Below are 23,663 nucleotides of genomic sequence, written 5' to 3'. Positions count from 1 at the left end.
AACGTATTTTATCTTGCCCAATTAACATTTAAACTATCATTATTTTTAGATAAGATTACAGATCTTTTAATACAAAGTTTTAATGTTTCAACAATACATTTCTGAGCAGAAAAATTAACAGAGCTACACATATTTGACATATTTTGACATCTTTTTTCTCCTTTGTAAAAACTACGCATGTCACAGTAAGTCTCGTCCCACAGTTAAAGTGATTTGCTAATTTGTTTGTTTATATTACAGTGAGTTGTCCTTTGCATAGCAAAATCACACTTCACGAGTCAAAGAGATTGCAAAAGAAATATGGAAGCTGTACAATGAAGTATTCCATTAATCAGATCAGCATACACTGAGCTTCGGCTCCAAGCACATACAGGCAGGCTAGTCATTTAAAATATATAAAAGAAATCTAAATCAACAATACTAATTAATGAAGTATTCTCAATTCATCAATACTAAGATGCAAGTATCTGTGCAAGCAAAATTAAACCTCCCATCCTCCAGGAAAATAGAAGCCAGAGGAAATATAATTTGGAATATTGCTCCAAGATCCATTGTTCACTAGCACCTCACTGCAGATTCAAAAAATCTGAGGAGCACACAGTTCATTGTTGTGAACTTACTTCTACCACTTCTGAGAATTGTTTCTGGAGAGTATTTTTCTCAGCTACTTTCAGCCAAATAGCTCTCATGCAAGGTACAGTAGTTGGACAGCAAACCATAGAGTCACTAGAAGAAAATGAGCTAAGAAAGCTCAGAAGCAGACTGAGAAGGAGCCAGAAGCAAACTCATGAAGGAGAATGATATCATAGGACCATGACATCAGTTACTGCATTTGTCCTGACTAGGAGAGTAAGCAACTACTGATCATACCCACTGCTTTTCCACTCATGCAAGCATACTTGATCATCTCAGAGGAAGGAGAAAAGGGTGTCTGAAATACCAAATATAAGCATAGTCACAGGTGCATAGAGGGCACTTCATGTGTCTGAGTGTCAGCTCACATGCAGTATTGTAGATCATCTGAAAGGGTATCAGTTTCTGAGAAAGGCTTGAAATGAAATTATAAGCATGAGAATACTCTGAAGAATATGTCTGGAAAATGAGGAAACTTCAGTAGACCATGACCAGGGTGAGTTTTACATTCTGAAGTATTAAATCACTAGCAAAACCTGAGTTCATTCTATTATCCATGCTACCAAACAATTCATATGTATAAGCACATTGCACAGGACAGTGTATTTTGGCCCATAATACATCACAATACATTTAAATCTAATGAGCACTTCAAGTCCAAGGTGTTTCATTTTGAGCAACAGCTAAGTAAAAAAACCAAAACTCAAGCAATGAAAAAAATTGCTTTTGGTGGCTCACTGCCAAGTGATTTTTTTGTGAGTATAGATACAGTCTAGAAGTTTTAACTCTCTGATTCAATAATTATATAGCAGTCTATATGTTATCGCCGTTGGCAGATCTATAGTTCTGCACAATACTAAATTAAATATCACCCTTGAAAAGTTTGGGAGGAAAAATAAGTACAGAGTTGCAATTAGGGACATGGTCATCATAAGTCAAAATGCCATTACACAGAAAAAAGCCACAAAAGTCTAAATACTGCTTCTTATAGGATTCTAGGATAAATACTTGGAATTCTTTTAGTGAAAAAGCAAGAGCAGGAAGTAAGTATTTCTATTTTATCTATAAATAAATGGCTTATTTATCATATGAGATCTTAAGCTTCATGACAGCTAGTTAAAAATGGAGATGTGGACTGGATATTCACAACTATCTGTGGCATGACACACAGCAGACTGGTAAAATGTATAACCAGAAATGAGAAAGATGAATAATGAGTGTATGAAGATGAGGAAGAAGGAAGATTAATGAACAAGTTGAAAAGCTTTTCCTCTCATAATCACAAAAATATGACTTTTCCCTGCTACAATTTATTTCTGTTAATAAAATAAACTGCAAGCTTTGGGAGCAAAGACTACGTATTCACAATTCTGTATTTTCAGATATTTCAAGTGACAAGTCCAAAGTACTCTGACACTGGCTGAAGAAACCATCTAGCTCAAGCAATAGAAATAAAGAAACCCTCAAGGTTTTAAATAAAAACCTGGGATATTCTGGCAAAAGTGAAGTCACACTCTTTAAAACCCATCTCTTAACATTGATCGGCTTAGCTTTCTTACCTATGTTTTTGTCTTGGATGAAAAAGCCCTCTTTGTTGACTTATTGGAAAAGGAATTCTTCATTTGAGTCAAATGAAGAACCTAGCAGAAGCAGCTCAGAAACCAGACTAGCACAGCAGTCTGCTGCCTGGTGCCACCACTGAGGATGTCCCTAAATGACAAAAGCACTGCTGCCTCTGCTCTGCTCAGAAGTAAGAGTCAGTCTTGGAAAACCATAACTCAAACTTGCCCATTCTGTGATACAGTAGGGCTAAATATGACCCCACTCCCATTGAAATCAACCATAAATCTTCCAAGCACCAAAGCAAGAGTGGAATGACAATAAGCCATATCCTGCTACTTTAAATCTATCCTGAAATACTTCACAGAAGACTTTCAAAATTACAGATAATTTCTCTACACAAATTTTGAGATAGTTGAGAAATAAAAATCTTTTGTACTGACAGCAGTGTAAGACCTATTCTAAGGCAGCCTGCACCACTGAGGTTGAGTAGATCTCTTATCATTGTTGATACACTGCCAAATTCAAAGCTCTACTTGAAATACCATCTCTCTTCTATGAAAGGTTTTTAAGGTTAGTACAACGAGTGTTGAATTCTCAGAATCCATTGCTTCTGCATAGGTTTTAGAAAATTTTCTTAGAAAGCCTGAGTAAATCTCACACTTTTAATGTCAAATTTCCTGAGTATTAAACATAAGGAATGTACAGCAATTGAAAGACAGAACAGCTCTTACCTATTCAGTTCAGATTTGCTATTACCACTACTGCTAAAACAAATTCATTTTTCCCATTTTCTTCTTTATAACCCATGAGAAAGGTTCCTAGAGTATGTTGTGTCAATTTCCTACTATTTATGCAGACAAATTTAATTTATTAAGTGTATTTGTACCTAAATTTCTGAGTCCTTAAAATGAGACAACCTGGTCCAAATTCTGAAGGATTTACCAACTCATTCTGATATTTCAACTCATTATGTTTAAGGAGGTAGGTTCTCAGAAGAGATTACCAAAACTGTTGAGGACCTACAAAATCTACTGTAAATACCTACATCTGGGACAAATTCAGCAGGAAGATTTCCAAAGATTGGTCCAAAAAGTCCTTAAAACTTCAAAATCCACATATGCTACAAGGGTGACCACATCAGCTAGCTCTTTTGAAAATGCTGGCCATACTATAGAAGTGACCTCCTTTAACAAAATAGTAACAAAAAAGCTGATTATTTTGGGGGACTGTGTAAAAAAGTGTAGAACGCTGATTTTCACTTATTGATAGACATGAAGTGTTAACACAAATATTACTTATTACAGAAATGTGAATTATTTCATCAGCAGAAAACTTCAGAAATAACGAACTTGTGGTTTATAAACCTAAAGCAACACTATAATAGTAATCCAAACTGTAATATATTGCTGCAAGGATAATTATTAAGGGAAAACACAGCTGACATTTTCTGATTTATGCACACAATCAGAGATGGAGTCCAAGGACTGTGACATAATTATCTTCATGCTAACAATTTTTGTAAATCTCTTGACAGAATTTTAGCTAATTTTAAAATGCCTTCTGAAGATTAGCACTTAAAACTGTTGGGGAAAATAGCACAATTTATTAGCAAGGGTATAATTGTAAACCTTCCAAATACTCATTGTGAATATCATTTAGACAGTAACTCCTGCTTTAGCAGCTGGTATATAAGACTCCAGTTTATGGAATCTTGAAACAACAGAGAGAGTAGAATCTAATTAAACAGGATTACATGCCAAAGAAAAATATTAAAAACAGACTAATAGTCAATTGTTATGAATTTGAAATAGCACATCTTCTTTTGATGTGAGCTGTGCTTTATTTCAATGAAACCTAAATATCCTTAGCAGACTCCTCTCTTGATTTGGACCAGACTGTCTTTCTACACTGAAAGACCAGACTGTCTCTCTACACAAAAAGCTAAATGATTCCATTGATCTTCTCTCAATGACTTAAGCTCCCATCTGCTATAGGGTAAAATGACTTACATATATTGCATTTATCCTAATGTTATTCAAGAGTCAATAGCTGCATTCCATACGGGAAGCCTCCTGAAACCGTCTTCATACTGAGCAACTTAAGAAAACTGATGCCATTTGCCAGAGGGCCTTACCTTAAGAACAATCTTAAAAACTAAACACATAAAAGGACTGTTTGATCCTATTTGTAACATATTACCATCTTTGCAATGTCTGGTTACTAAATTCCTTCTTCCTATTTGCTGTGACTCATTCTCACAGGGTTCTTTTTTCAAAAGGGGGAAAGAGCAGCTTTAAACTGCTAACTGACCAGTTGTTCACAGAGGAAAAATAGATCTTTAAAAAAAAAATTTAAATACATACATATTCCTAATATCAGCAGAAAGTATATTGAGCCCTCAGGTATTTACATAACATTTGGCTGCATGCCATTCATAATACATGAACATTTGTTATAATATTTTTTTCATTATGTGATATAGCCACATTGTCCAGACAAGCTCTTAAAAAAGTATAGATATTAGTACATCCAAAAAAGCAGAATTCCAAGAGAAAACTAGCCTAAGTGTTAGTAATCAAATAAGAATCAATAGAAACATCATTTCATAGAATTGTGGGAGGCTTTAATCAATGCCTTATTAGCATAACCATGTTAATTTTCTCAGGATTTTTTTAGCAGTATATTAATTTAAGGCACTAAAAACAGCACACATGCAAACTCAAGAACAAGTATCACATTTTCTCCACAAACAGGAGATATATTGCTAATACAGAACTGATACCAGGAAATACTGATGCATGTGCTGTTTTCTGAAACTGCAAGTGTGGAATTTTGGTAATAATTATTACAGAAATACTACAGTTAAAGCAAGTGTAAATTCTTAAATGAAAGCAGACAATTTTGGATTTTTTTAACTTTTCCCAGTTCAAAATACGGCACATTTAATCCTTAAAGACAGGTAATCATATAGAAGCTAATTACTTGTTAAACATAGTTAACACTCTAGTTTGCAATTTTACTGGTGCTGTGAAAGATGTTCAGTGCAGAGATGGCATTCTGCTAACTTCCTTTTCATGCTGTTTCACGCAGAAATTTCAAGTGGCAAATTTATCACAGCCTTCATGCTCACATAAGGGTATGGTATCTTGCTTGAATTCAACCTGCTGTTGTCAGAGCAGATGCAGACACCACGTGTTTTGGCAATGGATAACACATCAGATAGTAGTGATACACGGAGGGTGAGAAAAAACATTCTGAAAGGACCAAGCATTCAACACAAAAAATAGTAGACCAAGGAACTCAAAAGAATAAAGAGCTACAAAAGATATGGAAGAAACCAGAGGCACAGCTGGAAACAATAATGGAGCAGAGAACACAGGTGATGCCACTAACTAGATAGGACAATTTATAGTGCTCCTTTCTCTTGTGACTCAGCTTTAAAAGACAGGAAAAAAACATGTTCAGGGAGGAAAAAAAAAAAAGGAAAACCTTTGCCTCCCACATTTCTCTTTCTCTTAGCAAAACAAATGTTAAACTTAATCAGCAGATGAATGAGAAGACTTGGCAACAAACTACTGGTCCCCCTGCATTTGAAGGGACAGTTACAAGACTGCTTCCCTTTATGGGACAGGGTTCTGCAGCAGGGAACAATACACATCATGAATATCAAAAGCTTCATCTAAATACTGTTTCTTTTTCAATATGTGGTTGTATTCTTGCTTTTTCCTCTCGGAGAGCCTGGTATTCTCAACATGAATTTACAATCTAATTCTTTAAGAGCACTAAGTTTAAATAAAGAGACACAGACTCTTCACAGAATTTCTAAATATACTATTTCTACTTGATAGTGAAAATATAACTAATGACTAAGAAAAAAAAATATCCCAAATGCTATACTTCCTTCCCCTCCTATTACTTTCACATACCTCAACCCTGCTTGCTCTTCCCCTGGGATTCTTTACTCTGCTTAGGTAAATATTCCCTTGACTCTTTGAGATTAAATAAAATGAGACTATGCAGGTAAAGACCAGACTCATATTGAGAATTAACATTTACAGAGCTCATAACCTGGGAAAAAAGGAAGAATCTTTAAAATGTAGGTAGAACTGCACTCCTACGGAACAGATTATGTTCCTGACCTTCAACAAAGACTATAAGGAAAAACATACCCAAAAGTCCTTGCTCTTTTAGAACCCAAATGATCAAGAATTTAAGGAATTAACTCCACATATTTGAGAGTACTAACTTAGAGGATATCTCTTATTTTTCATGCATAGCTAAAGAACTATCAAATATGAAAGTTTTTTAAAAATTAAATTTACAATTAAATGCTTAAACACCATCCTGAAACAGTATAGTCCTGCCTTATGTAGTGGAAAAAAAGCAAATTATATGTAACAAGCTTGCTTCCTCAGCCCAGGATGCCACCTCTCATCTCCTACATGGCACATTTTATTGTCCAACAGCAGTATTGTTCAGACAGGCCACAACAAAACATTTTTCTTTCATCGTGCTGTTGCCTCAATATTTAAAAAAAAGTAAATAAAACATTTCCCAAACAGTTCTGCAGAAGCTAATCTGTTTCAGCTATTTCTCATGGTTTCACATAAGATTCTTGCCAAAAATAACTTGGTTTGGGAGGGGTAGAGTTAATTTTCTTCACAGCAGCTGCTCTGGGGCTGTGTTTTGGGTTTGTGCTGAAAACAGTGTTGATAACACAGGGATGTTTTAGCTATTGCTGAGCAGCACTTACTCAGCATCAAGACCCCAAGCAAGGAGACTGGGAGTGCACAAGGATTTGGGAGGGGACACAGCCAGGACAGGTGACCCCAGCTGACCACAGGCATATCCCAGACCATATGGAGTCTGCTCAGCACATAAAGCTGGCGGAAGAAGAGGGGAGGTCCAGGTTGGTTACTGTCTGCAATATGGTGTAGTGGGCATGGCAGTATGTAGCCAAGGTTGGAGCTGATCATCTTGGAGGTCTTTTCCAACTTTAATGCTTCTGTGATGGTGTTTGTCTTCCCATTATGTGCAATGGAGCCTGGCTTTCCTGGAGGTGGCTGAACACCTGCCTGTCACAGGAAGTACTGAATCAATTCCTTGCTTTGCTTGCATGCGCAGCTTTTGCTTTTTTGCTTTACCTACTAAACTGTCTATGGCTCAACCCAGAAGTTTTCTCACTTTTACCCTTCTGTGTGTCTCCCCCATTGCACTGGGGGGTCAGCAAGTGGCTGTGGTGCTTAGCTGCCATCTGGGGTTAAACCACAACAGCGAGGTCATACCAAGGTCCTTGTCTCCTAATCTTACAGATCACATCTTAGATCGTGTCTTTCTACTGCCAGTTATAGAAACACGTGCACTACCCCCTTCCATGTACTACTTACTAAATTGTGTGCTCCTAATTCTCTCCAACAGACTTCCATAAAATAGTATTCAATATGAGTTTATAGAAGAGAAATTACAGCCTATTTTTTTTTTCTGAAGATATGTGATTTGTCAACTCACTTATTTATCTTCTCCTGGCATGTCTCCTGTCACCTACAGTTACTTCTGAGTTAACATATGAGTCAACATATAGTTAAAAACATAAGAGCTGAGGTAACATTTTGTTGTATGTTTGCATATGGTTTCTATAGTTCACAAATGAACTTCATATATTTTTATTTAATAATCATTTAATTATCTGTCTGGTAGAAGGAGTGGGAAAAATCCTATCCTCTGTCTGCTTGGCTTAGGAGAAGAAAACAGCAACATGTGAAATACTTCAGTGTTGTGACTGAAACAATTCCACACAGAATATTATAAGATATCATCAGGTACCTGACCAGGTGAATTATCCAGAGAAGAGTATATACACTTATATTCTGGGTTATTGTGTTATCTAAAATTAGCATCACTATCACATTGCTACTTAAGTAGCAAAGAAATAAAGCAAAATATGAAATTGAGACTAAATTTCCTCAGAGGAATAATTTGAAATATTCAATTCACATGAGAAGTGTCTATCCAAGTCAAAGAAGTACTAGAAAAAAGGTTGCAGACATAGAAATACAACCCTTGTATCAAGACCTTGGTGCAGTTGTGTTACATGCTGGCATTGTGTTTCAGATTTTCCATCACTATTCTTCAGGTTTTCATAAGCTATGATAAAAATATTATAAATCAAATAATTGAATCATATTAATAATATTAAAAAATTTCAAGTTCATTTACAAAGTATGGAAACCATATGCGAACACCCAACAAAATGCTACCTCAGCTCTTATGTTTTTAAGTCTGTTAACTCAGAAGTAACTGTAGGTGACAGGAGACATGCCAGGAGAAGATACATAAATGGGTTGAGAAATCACATATCTTTGGAAAAAAAAAACCAGGCTGTAATTTCTCTTCTATTTCAATTTTCTTTGAGATTGAAATGACATGTGCTGAGATGTCCAGAAAAGCCAAGTATTTAAGCACATTTTATATTCATTGCCATCTAAAATAGCCAAATCAGATATTCTGATTTAGAATTTTCTAAAATCTTCCTTCTGTTTTCAAAATACCATATAGAAAAAAATTGTGCAAAAACTACAATAATTACATGCATCCCTTACTGTGCTTAGCAATGACTGGTATCTCAAACCTCATTGCAAAAGATACAGTAAGACAGTAAGGCCTCAGTCTCTGTAATATACACAAATTAGAAAAAACAAATGGAAGTGCAAAATAAAAAAAGGAAAGCATGAATAAGAATGCAGAAAGACACACAAAGCTGTTTAATAGTCAACACAACTACTTATTTTTAAATATCATGCATCAAGCTGAGTTAGTCAAAACAAAAGCTTACACTCACTGGTAAGAAGGCGGAAAATTAAGTCTTGGTGGGGACGGTGTACGAAACAACCAAACAAGTAGGACAGTACAAACACTTAAAATGCTTTTGCCCTCTCAAAAAAATTCATAAAATCATAGGTATGAGGCTATTACAATGGTTGCAAATCCTATGAAGTTGTAACCATCTGTTGTGCCATCTACTTACAGACACACAGGCATAATCAAAAATTAGGGAAAACTGCTCAAATAAGTGCAATCTTCTTTGAAGATACCATGCATGTTTAACAAGCTTTAGAAAATTCCAAAAGAAATTTAAGAAAATAAGTGGTATTGATTTATTTTCCCTAAAAATTACCTGAAAAATAACTTTCCTATACACAGAAATGAACAGGGCTTATATGTAGCTACATCTTTCAGCAAGGCATTCAAAAGAGCATTAAGAGAATGCTGCTGTAATGCTGCTTGTTTATTCACATGTAGCTTGAGAACAGCATCCAGGATAAATATATTGCCTCAGGTCTCAGTTCCATTTACTGTGTTAGAGAGAAAAGCACTAACTACTCAATACCTCACTATGGCACTATGCACTCTTCTGGTTCTGTATCCCATTTACTGTCTTCTTTGTAAGGTTTTTACTTCTTTGGAAGCTTTCATATCTCAGTCTGAATAGTTTTCTTCTCCCAAAACCTTCTGGCCTGTCTTCAGACAGCTCAGGCTGCTGTATTCCTCCTCTTGCTAGTATCTTGAAAATTGCTGTGTTCAAGCTGAGGTGAACAATATGAACATGGCCCAAGCCAAGCACCTTCCCAGCAATTCCCAAGCAATCAGGGCCATACAGAGCCAGGATACACCAGAAGAGAACTGCAATGCAAGACTCCTAGATTTGAATTTGGCTTAGCACTGTTTGGAGGAGACCAGTTCGGGTCCCACAAACAGTGTTCAAGACATTTGGGCCAGGTAGCACAGCTCCTGAGCTAATTAAATGGGTCTCTCAGCCAGGCTGGCTCTGGCACAGAATTTTCCTCACATTGTTATGCTATTCAAGCCTATAAATGGCTCCAGCTACTGCAGATGAAGGCCTTTTAGCTCCCTGAACACTGCACAGGACAGACCTGCCCCTGCTTATCGTGTTTAAGTCAGAGAGTATGAACAACCCACTCCCTCTGTGCAACCAATGCTTGACCTAACACCCTTGGTATAATCACCCACACTTTTTCAATAAAATGCAATAACCTGGTTTTGAAAATGCTATTTCCAAACAGACAGATTGAATAATTTCTAAATAACACTGAAACTCTTACTTTAAATTATTTTTCCTCTCTGGGAAACATATTGGACTTATTAATCAGTCCCCAGCTCCTGAGTGTCACTGCTACTATTGCATATGTGCAAACAGAGTAATAGGAATGAACAGGATGATACAAATCAAAAAGAAACAAAAATCATCATTCTTTTAACATCATTACCAAATTTCTCCCTTTTCTTCTTGAAGTAATTTTTATCTCTAATTTTTAATTCTTATTCCTATGCAGCAAGCTCCCTGTTCCCCTTGTGTATAAACTGTTTGAGCTTTCAATTTTTAATTTTTCTTCAATAGTGCCCTATCTTTTCTATTCTCTTTTTTTCATAACTTCATTTTTTTTCTCTCCTGCTCTTATTTCCTCATGCTTGTTTACTTTTTTCGCTCCAGTCCCTACTAATTATTTCATGTCTCTTCGTCGTTTAATTATGTGTCATGGCTTTTCCTTTCTTACATTTTTATATTGCATTCCTTTATTCCACTCCTGCAGCTCTCTGATTTCTATGTGCTTGCTTAACTATTACCCAAATGGCTCCAAGCAGGACACACTCAAACTGAAGAATAAATAAATTAAAAGAAAAATACTATCTGTGGCCATGCGGTGTTGCCTAGCAACGCCCTGTACCTCTCCACAGCTTTTCTAGAGCCCTGGTGGCAACAGAGCTTTTCAGACTTATTGCTACAAATATATGCAAGATCCTTCTCACATTGTTTGGCCATTCACTAAAAAATAAATGCAGAGGAAAACAAATGAAAAAGAAAAACTCCAGAGAAAGCATCAGCAACAGCACAAGAAATGGCCACCTACTCTGATGCACACTGCCCTCTTGTCTCTAATGGACTCTGCAAAACACGTGCAACTTTTATGTTATTGCTGTTCACCAATACTACTACTGTTACAATCCTTGAGAAACAGATTGTAAACAAGATTTCTTATGTAATTAAAATGTGTTAAATTCAACCAACTCTTATATAGTCACTGTGGATGCAATAGTGGCTGAGATTCACTGGCCTCTTCTGAAAGCTTTACACTAAAAAATAAAAGACAGCCTGCAGATTGTATAGGGTCGGAAAAATGATGCGAGCATGGTCAAAAATGAAGTGGAATTATAAGGAAAGTGAGGTTTGTCCCCAAAAATTATAGATTCACTATTAAAAGATTTTCAATATGTATTACTTCTAATTACTTCAGATGTGACAGAAGTGAAAGCAAAGTGAATTCTCCTCCTAACACTTCTCTTTAAAATGCAAGTTTGTGGGCTCCGTCCTGAAAAGTTAGAAACAAATGCTCATTAAGCCCACACTTTTCAAAGTATTAATGATTCAGCATGAGCTACACTGAGTTACAAAGATACTAAGCTAGCTTCACCAACAGTCCCTTTTGTTTTGTTCCACAGCAGTGAAAGACTTCTTTCACCAACCACCTCTGAGAAAGAAAGTGGATGAAATGACACCTATGCAAGGGACTGAAACTTTAAGGATATTTGGAATCTTAGGAGGGGAGTCAAAAACTAGAAATGCTAAAACAAAAGGTAGCTACATCATTTAGCTAAGGACAAACCTACAACGAAGCACCACAAAATGATGAAAATATTTACATTGTATTTCTGAAGGGCATCAAAAATCAGCATTCTTGCTTGGAAATTTTATATATAGCTAAATCAGTCTCAAAGCAATTTCATGTCTGCATAGCACTTGCATCAGTAGCAAGTGAAAAGAAAGCAGATCAGAGAGCACATACCTTAAAAAGATATTTAACAGCGTTAATCTACATCTATCAGCTACAACTTGTTTCTTGGTAAAGACAGGCTGTAAATGATCCACACAAATAAACAAAGGACAGAAATTAACACTCAGGTACTCAATTAAACCCATTCCCCAAGTATTGTAAAAATAGAAGGCTGAAGTAAGGCACATAGAGTTGGCTAGAGAACATAGAAGAACCCATAGATCATACACTCCATAAAACAAACATAGGCATTGCACAGTCAGGCACTTAAATGTAAAATGCCTAAAAAAGGTTTCAAAACTTTATCTGGCTCCTGCACATATATGCAGCAAACCCAGTTTTAACTACACAGTCAGATACTATTTTACATAGAAATGTTTCATGACTTAGAAAACACAACAGAGAGGGCACACCTAATCATTAGCCTTTCAGCATTTGGGCTCAGTGTGCAGCCTTGTTTACTGGCCACTAACCAGATCTTACTTGAAGGCAGACCCATTTTTCCCCATGAACATTCCAATGACACTCACTAGGTATCTGATGTGATTCAAATGCAATTTATTCTACATAGTCCCCACAGTCCAAAACATTAAAGCATAGAAGTCTAGTCTAGAGACTAGAAGTGACAACTTGGACAATCACAATTAAGCTCTTGCTTTCACATTCAGTTCATATTCAGATTTTCTTACCCAGTTCATGGAACCATCATCCTCTGATCAGCTAAATCCTCTTCTTGCTTAATTCCAGACATTAGGCTCCTAGTCATTCTCATCTTCAGCCCTTGGCTGTACAGCCTCCTAATTGCACTATTAAATTTATTCTTATCTTTTTTTATTCTAAACTTCAGTGTCACACAGTCCTTTATGATGTTCTAGTTCCTTCTGTATTGGCAGTGCCTGTCGACTTTCTTGTAACATGCTCCTAATATTTATGTCAAGCTCATTAATGAAAATATTAAATCTTATGAATCTGAAGACTGATCCTTCAAAAAGCTCTGCTAAACGCCCAGCAGATCTTTTTTAAGCAATTCTCACTCTCATTTCCCCTCTATCCAGTTCCTTATCCATGCTCTATTCTAATCTAAGCAGATGACACTTTGTTATTACTTGGCAAAAATAAAAACCCAAAATCCTGGTTAGTGTGTCACGATTTATCCCTAAGAATAAAGCCCAATATGCCTCATCCTATCTTCCATTTTCCTTAATGCATTTAATAAATCTCTGCTTCAAAATTTTGTTTTCAAAGTTTTGCATGATGCCAATACAAGTCCAACAGAGCAAGAGTTGCCTGTCAGTTCTCTGTCTTTTAGCACACACAAACTGCATTGCCTATTCTTTAATCAAGAACTTGCTCTACTACAAAGCTTGTAATTTCACATGTCAATTTTTCTGTGATATTTTTTTATGGATGTTGTACTGTTCTTTTGACTTCAAACATAAAACACTCCAAGTTTTCTTTCTGGCCTGTCTGGTATAATTTCCACTTCTGCACTTTTCTGCCCATTTAGCCACCTCTTGCTTCACTCCCATTTTACTGAAAGTAGGACAACAATTTACAAAGACTTCAGACAACACCTAAGATCCTTAATCCTATCTTCACACTGACTTTGCTTGTTCTTTTATTTCTTTTAGTTTAAATAGCTTAAGAATCTTCTACTATTTGTTTTATATAGCTGAATAACCTTTTAATATTTGTTTTAATTTCTTTCACCCAGAGTGACTCAACTTGACTTTTGAAAGTTCTCATTTTTTCCTCTGCATTTCCTGCTTTGCCAATCAATCCCATTTGTTTCAACTCCCTATGGCTAATCCTCATAGTCTTCACTTTTTGAAGTTGTTTAACAGTTCAGTGTGAACTATTCTTTACAAATTGGGATTCAAATTCCAAATAAATTTTGTATATTTCAAATACTAATAATCTTCTCAAAATTAATGTCTTTAAATTGTTTACCTTATTCTATACAATTTATATTGAACTTAAAAAAAAAAGATTGATGAAAATTATATTCTGTATTTATTCTGTGACTTCATCCACTTGCTAAAGGGATAAAGTCCATTCAGATTCATACCAGAATGGGTAAGATTGGCTTGAGTTGATACTGTTTTTAAAATTCTGTATTAGTGTTTCTGATTAAATGACTGTTATTAACAAAGTCTGTCAGTTAATACATCAAAGAATACTTGCATGCTACCATTATTAAGATCTGTGTTTTAAAGGTTACATTTAAAAAGTCAAAGGATCTTACAATCAATGACTTACCTCTGTAATAGATTACAATCAATTCCAAGTGCAGAAAGCAGCGAGGGTAAAAGAATGAGGATGGTGAACTTCAGAAAACATAATTTCTGGTATATCTCCTGAGAGTTATACTGATCAGTAACGGAAAGCAGGAGAAAGAGCAAACCCTACTGAAATTCAAAAGGGGGAACTATTCCTAAGCAAAGCAAATAAAAAGGAAAAAAAAAAACATAACCCCACAAACAAAACAAAACAAACAGGAAACAAACAAAACAAAAACTCACCCAAAAGAGTGTTCTTAGCACACCTTTGTGATCATATCATGCCTCCCCCCAATGGCCTGGAAATCAAAATCATAAAAGCAGGGAAACTGACACATACCTAGAGTAGATAAATTTCTAAGTATAAATGAACTGCATAAACACTGTGGGAATAAAACCAGAAAGTTATGCAAATTTAAGTTAAAAAGGAAGAGGAGAAAACTATAAAATGATAGTAAGAAAACTGTTCTATATACATGAGAAGCAAGAAGAAAATGAAGAGAAGTATAGATTATGTGCAACAGAGCAAATAAGTGATGCAGAATAAACAGCCCTCCCTGCTTTCTTCATGGAGATAGCACATATAGCCATAACTACAACTAAAAAAATAAATTTTTAGCAGGAACATGAGATTGCAGGCTTGAGCATGGAAAAAAAAGAATAACTTTTTCTTTTTAATCAGACTGATTCAGCTCATGTATCACTGAGTCATCGAGGAACTAACTGAAGCAATGCATGGAGCACTATCAACTGCACCCACTAGAAGGCTTGTGGTTCCAAAAGAAGAGACAGACATAATGCTTCCCCTTACAGAGGGAGATTGGGGGGAGGGGAAAAAAGGAAAAAAAAAAAAAGGTGAAAACAGAAATCATACTCCCAGGCAGAGAAAATGGAGTACATATATTAAAACTTACATTGTGATATAAAAAGTGCCAACACAGCCATGTAAAACTGGCCAAGAATAACTGGCAGAGTAGATGTGGCAAATCTGGAATAGACATTTTTCTCCCCCAATTATTCCACAGCACATTTTCACAAGCCAACTAAAAATGTAGACTAGACTAAACAAATATCCAGTGAGTGTGCAACTAACTGAAAAACAACTAGGTTCTTTTCTATCACCAAAAAATAACCTGAATCAAAATGATTCATGATCCACCCAAGACCTAAGTGACTTGACTAACTGGAAAAAAAATTAATGTACTAATGGTCTCTACTGTCATAATGTTTGGTGGAATAAGGGAAACAGGGAATGAAGAAATACTAAACATTTCAAAAGGCAAGAAGAGAATTTCAAAATCAAAGCAAATTAACAAGTCAGAATTTGGGCCATAAATACAAGATAATCCAACACTCTTGCAGAAGGAACAGCACATGTCTGATGGCCTTCACTGTGAGGGAAGTCTAGTACAGGAAAGAGCAATCTTGGTTTCAGCATAGGCAAGAGTTTACAAAAGCAAAAAAAAAAGGGTGGGAGTAGAAGGTCTGAAGAAAGATAAGCTAGTCTTGATTTTTTTTTTTTCTGTTTTCAAAAACAAACCAGCATAAGAAGGCATCTTTATCTCCATCTAGTAACCACAGGAAAGTATACAGAATTCTACATCTGAAAAAATATAATACTAAGCAGAAGTTGAAAGTTGACAGTGAAGATGGTTTCTGATCCTATCCCTATTCTGATTTGCTCAGTTTTAATGAAGGGGAATGAATTGGACTTACCTAAAATTCAGCACTCTAAGAAGACAAGCATTTTTCATTTTTGTCATACATTGAAGTGCAAAGCTAAACAATTTGCAACTCTGAAACACTTCCATTTTGAATTGGTTAAGATCAGATATATACCTGGAACTAAATGCTGCTCACTAAAAGGTGAATGCTTCTCTATAGAAGAGGAATCATCCAACATCAAATAAGAGGAGCACCAAACCTGAAGAACTCTGAGCAGCAGCAGCAGTTAAAAGGCTGGAGGTGGTTTCGCACAGCACTCCAGAAGAGCCATGGGGTGAGAAGGAACCTTTTGCACAGTACTAAGAAAGCATTTGGCACAACTTGCCATCACCCAGTATTTGCAATTTAATACACAGAAAATGTACATAAAACCACTAATTTGTTGCATCCAGGCAAGTTAGGAGATATTGAGATATTCTAATGGAAACACCTCAAGATACTGAAATGCATATAAAGCATAAGATTCAAGGAAATTCATAATATGCATTTCTTAGACCCACTATATGTGATATCATATATAAACATGTAAACCACTTTATTCCAGTGAAAGGGTTATAAATGCCAGCATATGCTATCGATAAGAGAAAATGCAGAGTAATTAGTTAATCTAAAAAATGCATGAGTAGGAATTTGACTGCTAAATGATTAAACTGGTACATTTTAAAATGCGTATTAATATTTAATTATTGACACTATGAGAAAAGAGAAAATCTCTTGATGTTACTTCTCAGCTCTTTCTGATACTCAGCAACACATGTATTATTCATACGAATAGTTTGTGCATATACAGTCAATCACTAGTTAAATAAAAGAATCATTCTCAAATTCCCTAATCACCTCAATAGATCCTAACGCAATATTTTCCACATTTGGGAATCAGAGCGTTTTATTTAAGAAATCAGTCTGGCCATGATGAATACAGCGCAGCTCGAGCAGACATCAGTTCAAAGAATCAGATGTCAAAGTGCTCCCTCTAATGTCCCTTAATCATCACACCAATTAGTGGTTGAATAGTGATGTGATTAAAGAGACTGCTGCTATCCTATACCTATTCAGACTAGTAGAATTCTACATATGTTCTACCAATTAATGTTTGAATAGAGCAGCGATTAGAGAGACATCTGCCATTGTATACCCATTCAGAAAAGACCTAAACTTGCATATTCATATGCAATGAAGACAAAAATAAATATTTGCAAAGGTAAACTATACGTTTAGATTATAAATATAATTGAGTTGATTTCCTTTAATGAGTGTTCTCTATTTTACAATATTTGGGATTATTTTTTATTTATAAATATAGAATCTTTCATCAATACATGTCTAGAGACGGACAAATTATTCCCTGAAAAAGCATTTATTCACTAAGGTTCCTGATTTCAGGCCTTTGGTGTACTGGGTTTCATATCTACTTGTTTGTAATTTGCACTATTTCTGCTTCAATCCATCAGTTATTTGTGAAATGCTAATTTGATTATTCTGTAAGCATGATACATTATTAGGCACAAAAGTCATGTGAACTTTTTCCACTTCACTGGAAGGCAATATTTAGAGTAACACACTGATTGTAGCTGAGAAAGATCATCTTGTTTACAGATTTTTCAATGCAAGCTTGGACATGGGTGCATCAAGAGTTACTTACGTACGTAATTCTTTTTTAAAGAATTTCTTTATACAGATGCTCATATATAGCAGTGACAGCCACAGAAATACTATCAAAGTGAAAAGAAGTTAGAAGTTTTAGCAAGCTCTTATTACTACTGTTTTAAGAAAGTACCCTTGTCCTCTGAACTTCAAGAGCAACATGAGCTGTTATATCTTGCTATGAATTGCAGATCTCACGCTCCATCATTAGCACAAAATGATCTCATAGTTGCAACTTAATGTTGGACAGAAAAAGACAAGGTGAAGAATTTGGTTTTCTCTAATGGCTGGAAAGAATTAGAATATAGTTAAAGTCTCTTTCTCAAAGTGAGCCCTTGCCAAAAAGGAAAAAAAAAACCAAAAAAACCCAAAACCAAAAAGAGGTGAGCATCAAAATTATTTTGTTCGTGGAAGAGAGGCTCTTTTTGCACAATGCTGATCAGGCTTAGCACATGTAAGAACAAAGAACAATGCTAATACTGCCAGAAAATCAATACTGTTACAGGCTATGGCAATTAGCTACAAACCAATTTAAACCCCATTTCCTTTTCACCTTCTTGTCGTGTTGAAATACTTCCAGCATTTCCATCTGGAGCAAATGTTACAATTATTTCTAAATGCAGAAACTGAAGCAAGTCTGAATACATAGGTGGATCTATGTCAACTTCTCACCTGTCCTTAGTAGGTATCTACAAGATTTCATTACCAAAAAGAAGGCTGGACTAGAATATCCCACTGAATTCTCCAGTGACAAGTCAATTTATAAAACTTGTGGAGGTGAATTTCATTTAAATTACAAACCTGCACATGTACAAGGTAGAACAAAACTTGTCCCATAATACTTAGAAACCCTATTGATAAAGCAAGGAAATCAGTGTGCTGGGTGCAATGCAAACGCACACAATGTGTGCCCCCTGGTTAGTGACCTAAATGTAGGTAAGCACAAAATACACACCGAAATACAATTATAAAGAGTTAGAAACCACAAATAAAAATATTTACCCGAAGTCTAAACAACCCTGAACTACTTAGGAAAGACCTGAAATCAAAGCAAATCCTCACAGTTTCACAGTTGATCCCTTTGCTTTTGTTCTATCAGTAAATTGATGATCTAATGTGACCTAAATTTTGCACCCTTCTTTAATGCTTACTATTAGAACAGCTATTTCAAAACTCTTCTACTTTTAATTTTTTCTGGACAACAGAAATCTTTGTTCCCCCAGATAACTAGAGGCATGAGTACATACCCCTTTTCAGCATGACTCATAAGAAATAAGACTGTTAATGCTTAGGTCTAACACTGTTACTGAGGGTGACACAGCAATAAAGAGTTTTCCTACTCTGATACATATCTCTGAGTTCAAATTTCTGAAGGAAAGCTGGCTAATCTTGCACCTAAAACTAAAAATAATTTTGTACAGCAACACTTGGTTGTTAACATAGTAAATAAACAATAGCACTCATTGAAAGCATAATTGAACCTTCCTTTATGAGAATACTTTTCCAATGCTGAGGAAAGATATTGACATTCCATTTCCACTTCAGAACTAATTAAATGGGCAACCCAAAGTGTCTCAGAGCAGGCTAGGAGTTAAAATTTCGCTTGTGTAATTATTCTGAAGAAATATGTAAGTCTGCCATCTGGAAGTCTATTAGACATTACAAAGTCACTGTGTGCATGCCTCAGCAGATGCAGCTTTTGTTCAGAGTTTTGAGGGCTGTTAATTTAATTAGTTTTGTATTTTCATACTCCCACCTTCCTTTCAACAGTAGTTCTGCAAAGGCAGCATCAGAACAGCTTTAAAAGAATCCAAAGCTAAAAGCCAAATTCAGATTTTAAGGAAACGGAAACAATAAAGTTCATATGGATTTCAAATGGAGATTGATCTATTCATTAGCAGGCCTAAACATTATTGCCAGTGGCTCTTTAGACCAAAACAGAAAACTGTGTTCAGTGGATCCTTTCCTACATTAGCTTTCCTAATTTAGGGAGGCAATAAAAGGATTCAACCATTTTATTTTATTTTTTTATTAAAGCCACTCAACAACAATGATCTGGAGAATGTAAAAGGTCTCATTTTTTACTGATGTCTTTTATGTAATGGGAGACCAGACAAATATTTTATTTTTTCATTTTTCAGGGCTTTTTCTGCTATAGTAAGGTAATAGTAAGCTATGTGGTAAATCTTACACAGTAAGAGTAAGCTACATATCTCTGAGCAAAAAAAAGTTTGTCAGTTTTAAAAACTTGGATCATTACCCATCTAGAAATAAGGACTAGCCCTTTACAGTTCCTTCTACCACTTTACATTTCTTATAATAGCTTCCAAACCAAATAATGTGATGTTTCTACCAAATAATACATAATAATGCAGTATTGAAAGTATCTGCTATGAAAGTAGTTATATCTGCCCATATACACATTTGTTTCTTTCTAACTTTTAATCCTGTAAACTGTATTCCATGAGCAGATTCCTGTCAGGACAGGGTGCTAATAACTGCACAGATCTCCAAGCAGTACTGCAGAACTATAAAACCAAGTTGTTTATTAGACTGCAAGCCTATGCCAAAACATCATCCTGCAATATTTGACAATGTTCAGAATTTCTCTCAACTGAAAATACAGACAAGGCACAAAAGCTGGCAATGAACCCAAATCCATGGTGTTTGCACAACCCAAGAAGCTCAGACCTTGGGAATCCAGAAATATTTGAGACACCATGAGGTACACACATACAGCTTACAGCAGGAACACAGGAAGAGAGACAATTTCTAAAAAACCATGCACTTTCAAAATCAACAGCAAATATCAAACACTTTATGAGTAAACTGAATACAAAAACCAAGCAAGGCTGACATGAAGAACAGCTCAGGAATGACAAAGAGTGACTTAAAAGCCTAGAGGCTTTAGGAAATGTGCATTAACACACCCATTAGTACAATATTTCTGTGACTTACAGTTTAACTAACCAGAATAATTTACATTGGAACAGCTAATTAGGCTACTACACAGATACCCAGCTGCCCTGCTGCATGGATACCTGATCTTCCTAACAGTTTCTGAAAGCAGAGGAGTTTACAGCCCAGTATTGATTTCAGGTCACCTGAAAACATGACAGTGAACTGCAGCTGCCCAGGAGCCACTCGCTAAGCAGCCCAACATTCTCTGCAGCAGGACCAGACAGTTGTGGGCAATATCTGCATCAGACATCTCAAAATAATCATCCAAGTTCAAAACCAGAAGGTTTTCATGTACATAAGTTTCTAGTTCACATAACATTATCTATGCCAATAAATACATGAAAATAGGAATAATAGCTATAGCAAAAAAGAGATTCTTATAATCAATACTATAAAACAGGAAACTGCACTAAGAGCATTGCTGAAATGCTAAGGATATCCTATCCAGCAAATATTTGTTGTTCCTACTGGATTCCATGATTTTAAGAAACTGAGGAACTTTCTGGTATTTTTGATTGGGTTTGTGTTTTGTTGGGTTTTGGATGACATCTTTTTAATTACAAACATAATCAATTTCCTACCTGAATTTTCCTTTTTAGTGGGAGGTGTTTTGACAGCACTATGAAAAGACACCACTATCCTTATACTCATAAGGAAACTAGTACTCTACCTAAAAGGTTTCTGAATTTTGAGGATTATGTAAGACAACCTGTAGGAAGACAGTAAAAACAGTACAAAACTTCTAATCAGATGAGGGATCAAAGAGACATAAAAATTCTGATAGGATTAGTCAAATATCACACTGAGACTAGGAATTCAAATACCTAGAGAGAAAATGATGATATGTAATGGCAGAAATACAGAAGAGTATAGACAATTTACAGCAAGAAATTTATTTTGGAATAAAGAAAATTTATTCCAAAATCAACCATTTCCTGAAAATTACAATGCACAAAATTTAAATTCCAGAGTTATGTTTTAATCTAAGATTTATGTATTTATATAAAATAGGTACATATGAAAGGCTCCCCTACTTCTGTAGCAAAATAAAATTAGCTTTAGAAGTCTCAGAAAGGATAGTGAAGTGCTGCTCAGCCCAGTGTGATTCTTGGAAAACAGAAAGATAAGGAGGAAGTGGCAGAAGAGGCTACCCAGGGAAATCAAGGGGCTCAGCACAGCTCAGGATGTGATACTTGAGAGGGATCAAACTCCATAACAAAAGGCACAAAAGTTGTATCAAACACTTACTAAAATCACCAAAAATGAAAAAAGTATGGACTGCAAATAGGTTCTGCAAATAAAAGAGCTCATCACAAAGTAACTCTGTATCTACAAGAACAAACTAGAAGCCAAATGTGGCTACTGAATAACACTAATTTATTTCTCCCACAGCTGTGATTTCAGCCTCAATGATTGTTCCAGATGCAATGATAAACATGTTCCAGATGCAATGATAAACGTGCACTTACTGAACAGTTTTTGTCAGAATTCCTTTTCCATTGCTTCTTGACTAATTTCTTTGCTGCAGTTGAGTGAAGAGTTGCATGTGTTTGTTTTCGGGGATTTAAAGCCAGAATGTTCTGTGGAAAAAGAACAAAAGACATTAAAATATAAATTCAGATTTCCATGAAGGTTCAAAGCCTCTTTACACACTTATTTAGTGCTTTGTAAAACCAAATGCAATTCTTCCACATTATAGCCCAACTCCATACTAATTTGTTTAGATTGCATTGTCCATGCCACTTAGATGATGGATATTTAAAGACATTTCCAGGATTCCTAGAAAACAGAATTATATTTAGCAGCTTTAATAACGGTTTCCATTCCTAGATATTTTTTATGTACAGCATGTAGAAACACATAATTCGGGTTCATTGTATCACTCCAAGTAACATTTGTAAAGCAAAACAAGCAAAAATATTTTAAAATATCTGGGTTATTTCTGAATGTTTCATCATTTCAGTATAAACTCCAATTTCCCCATCAAAACAATCTCCTTCTAAGCCTAGTGAGCTGATGAGTTAACTCATTCATCTTCAAATGCTTTTATTTGCAAGGACATAAATAAATCTCAGGAATGTAGCCATACTTTTAAGTCATAGTGGTGGTCTGACAACACAGGCGGAATCAAGTTTGCAAGGTCTTGCACTACCCTAATGTAACTCAACAAATCAAATCAAATTTTTGGAACCAAAACTCTTTTACAAATTAGGCAAGTAACAGATTTCTATAGCAAAAGCAACCTCGTTAATTTCAAGGGATGAATATGAAAGGCTTCCAAGAGACAGATCCAGGCTCAGGTCTGTGATGGAGAACAAAAATAGGCACATTGTTGCTTGTAACTTCTGGAATTCGTTTGCAAGTTTACCTATAAAAAAGCCTTGGCTTTAGAACTACATGTCTCCACTCCAGTGAGCAGAGTGTGTTTATTCTGTTACTATATGTCAAAGATGTGCGAGACTGACTTACAGAAACATGATGAGTGTGATGAGGTTATGAATATTATATTGTGATTCTTCCTAATTTTAAAAATCTGCTTCAGAGGGTGATAATGATGAAACAGTCATCTCTTGAGCTAAGATTTTATTGCACTGATTATGGGGACTTCTTATGTCAAATATGAAGGAGTCACTTTCTACTCAACTACTTAACGCCTTACTCTGAAGGTAATGACTGGTAATCCAATTTTCCCTCAAACCAGAAACCTCACCTCTGCAAACAACAACATAGCCCAACACAGTCTGACGCACAGAGACAAAAAGTGAGGTACAACATTCAAAAAACATATAGACTATTTAGCAGCCTACATGCTGCTGACTTTCATTGGATGTGCCCCTGTAATTCCAGCAGCAAAGACTCTGCTGCAGTTCAGGGTGCTCCCCAGATGAGTACCTCAGGCAAGATGTGGCAACCAAATGCATTCAGTGGTTATTTATGCCAATTTATTTTGCCCTTAATTAAAACAGAGCATGGACATCCACATAAGGGATATCTCAGTGGATAGTTGATT

The 23,663-nt window shown here is 35.7% G+C and overlaps 1 protein-coding gene across 3 annotated transcripts in view; it reads right to left on the bottom strand.

The window, feature by feature from the left end:
- Positions 1 to 23,663, bottom strand: part of DPYD (dihydropyrimidine dehydrogenase) — a 332,287-nt gene that overhangs the window by 287,769 nt on the left and 20,855 nt on the right. For all 3 annotated transcript variants that reach the window (XR_004980615.2, XM_036387649.2, XM_036387650.1), the window contains exon 2: positions 22,123 to 22,233. Coding sequence is in view for 2 of the 3 variants with exons in the window: in XM_036387649.2 (XP_036243542.1) it covers positions 22,123 to 22,233 (111 nt within the window). In the remaining variant the exon portion in view is untranslated. The remainder of the gene's footprint in view (positions 1 to 22,122; positions 22,234 to 23,663) is intronic.

Source organism: Molothrus ater, chromosome 9 (genome assembly GCF_012460135.2).
Source record: "Molothrus ater isolate BHLD 08-10-18 breed brown headed cowbird chromosome 9, BPBGC_Mater_1.1, whole genome shotgun sequence".
Classification (NCBI taxonomy): Eukaryota; Metazoa; Chordata; class Aves; order Passeriformes; family Icteridae; genus Molothrus; species Molothrus ater.
The sequence above is the reverse complement of the archived record's forward strand: the minus strand, read 5'-3'. Positions and strand labels throughout refer to the sequence as shown.